Below are 2,591 nucleotides of genomic sequence, written 5' to 3' on the forward strand. Positions count from 1 at the left end.
TTTTTAAGAAGCAAATTAGAAACTGCCAAATGTGTAAAATTCAAAAGGCCGTACCGCAGATGCCACAAATGGCTAAGTTGCCTCGAGCTCGGCTTGCTGCTCATGTTGCGCCGTTTACTTTTACGGGGTTGGATTTCTTCGGACCTATTTTGATTACAATAAATCAACACAAGGAAAAACGGTATGGAGTTTTATTCACGTGCTTAACCATAAGAGCCGTTCACATAGAAATCGCGTATTCTCTTAATACAAACTCCTGTATATTGGCTATTCGAAATTTTATTGCGAGGCGGGGCATCCCGCGAGAGTTTTTTAGCGATAACGGGACTAACTTTATTGGCGCCGAGAGAGAGCTGCGTCAAGCAGTTGCTGAAGTGAATCGAAACGAGCTTGTTCGCACTTTCACTTCCTCGCATACGAAATGGAACTTTAATCCGCCTCTTGCGCCACACATGGGAGGCGCTTGGGAACGTTTAGTGCGCTCCATAAAAAATGTTTTCTATAAAATAACACCTACTCGCTCGCCAAACGAAGAGCTTTTGAGAAGTATGATGGCTGAAATTGAAAATATTATAAATTCGCGGCCCTTAACGTACGTTCCTCTCGATAACAGCGACGCTGAAGCGATCACACCAAATCACCTTTTGCTGGGGAGCTCAAGCGGCATGAAGCCATATGCGCTCTTGGACGATAGCGCAGTTGTGCTGAAAAGTAGTTGGCTTGAATCCCAACGGTTTGCAGACATGTTTTGGAGACGCTGGTTGATGGAATATTTGCCGACATTAACATGCAGAACAAAGTGGCATGAGAAGGTGAGGCCATTGTTTATCGGGGACTTAGTTGTTCTGGTTGACCCTTCATGCCCTCGCAATGTCTGGCCACGAGGCAACGTACTTGAAACGAGGTTAGCAAAGGATGGGCAGGTACGTAGTACAAAAATCCAGACTCTTAGTGGTATACAAGAATGACCGGTTTCAAAGATTGCGGTTTTAGACGTGTCTCAAAATGTGGAGTAGGGCGAAGAAAAAACTTCTTGCCATACTGCGGGGTGGATTGTTGACGCCACTGTCTAAAATATATTATATTATACTAGAATAATCTACTACTTTCGTTTTTATCAATAAATTTAAATGACTTCTGTCACGAGCCGTAAGAGGAGTTCTAGAATTGCGCCAATTGTACTTTAATGAGTTCGTGCATAAAGTGGCTCGAAAGCAATTACTCAAGATCCCGTCATACGTCCTGGTTTTTATACCTTAAAGTATGTATAATTTAACGATATCATATTTCTCAAATTGATCTAATTTAAGTTTGTGTCCATAATAGGAATTTTAACATACATACATGTATAATTACATGTATCGAAACTATGCAAAATAAAACCTGAATTCACATCCAGCTGGCGAAGTTTTCGTTCAAAATTCTAAGAAAATCAGGGCGCTTTAATCCGTTGAGAAACTGTCTCAACAGATGGAGTTACGAAAATCTTGGATGACGTGTTCCAAAATTTTGCTCCGGGCAACTTAAAGTAGTTTAGCTGAAGTGAAATACCTTCTTGCTGCTCTTGCTAAATTAAAAAAAAAAAAACGGTTCAATTCCTGAATAATAAAGTAGAATCATGTATGGAATGAAGAAAAGAAATATTTACTTTTTTCTATCACGAATATCCTGTCTTAATCAAATGATGGGTACTCGAATGCATACAATCGTATTTTAGCTAGGTATTTGGCCGATCTTTTTCAGTTTGTGGTGCGTGCCTTGATTATTTTGTTTGATGGTTTCTTATGAGAATATTTTTTCAAGACAGAAACACACGCGAGCGCTTGCCATTGCCAGCCGAGGGGCAACGGCTGTCTAAAAAAAACCACTTCTATTTTAAAATGTTACGAATACACGTCGGCAACTTGCGATAATGGTCCGCTGAGTTTTAAATTGCTAATTTCGGCTCTTTTTGCAAATTTTATCAATAACATACACAATTTCAATCAATATACATACATTTGCGGCGAAGTAAACCTTACCACTGAACTTTTACTTTAATTTGTTCACAAGTGCAAAAAATGTTTCTGGACTTTCGGAGTAAAGAAATGAATCGTCTGAGCCTACGAATGTACATATGTCCCATTGAACAGTTTTTGCACAAAGTGAATCTTGAACTTATTCAGCATAGACCGAGGAATAAATGGGCATTGAAAAAAAAAAATGTATTGAAATGCAAAATCCTGGTTGCATCAACTCTTGAACAAACACAATTATTTACCTTGGCTAAAATTGGATCAACTCTTTACAAAAGTTACCCGTTTCTTAGTTTTAAGTTCAGTTCATGGTACTATGAGTAGCTTTATAAATACAAGAAAAAGGTTTCGAAGCAAAAATCAATTAATCATATCGATATAAAAACAACCTATTTAATTATAATGAACTAAATTTCACTGCACAATACCCTGATATCTACGAAATATGCATACAAATTTTCAAGAATCTAAGTGAAGTCGGTAAGCTTTGCGTGTATATGAGAATATGTATGTATGTACATATCATATAAGTTAACACTCCCCAGAGTTAACTCGCTGCGGCGCTCCCACTGTTGC

At 38.4% G+C, this 2,591-nt stretch overlaps 1 protein-coding gene across 1 annotated transcript in view; it reads left to right on the forward strand.

Moving 5' to 3' along the window:
- LOC118757462 overlaps positions 1–711 on the forward strand; it is a gene marked incomplete at its 3' end in the record, with an annotated part of 821 nt that extends 110 nt beyond the window's left edge. Inside the window, 1 exon segment of the mRNA XM_036492172.1 lies at positions 1–711. Within this exon segment, the coding sequence (XP_036348065.1) occupies positions 1–711 (711 nt within the window).
- Between the last annotated feature and the right edge of the window lie 1,880 nt (positions 712–2,591).

The sequence above is a fragment of the Rhagoletis pomonella genome, unplaced genomic scaffold (assembly GCF_013731165.1).
Source record: "Rhagoletis pomonella isolate Grant_MI unplaced genomic scaffold, Rhpom_1.0 Rhpom_scaffold_18255, whole genome shotgun sequence".
Lineage (NCBI taxonomy): Eukaryota > Metazoa > Arthropoda > Insecta > Diptera > Tephritidae > Rhagoletis > Rhagoletis pomonella.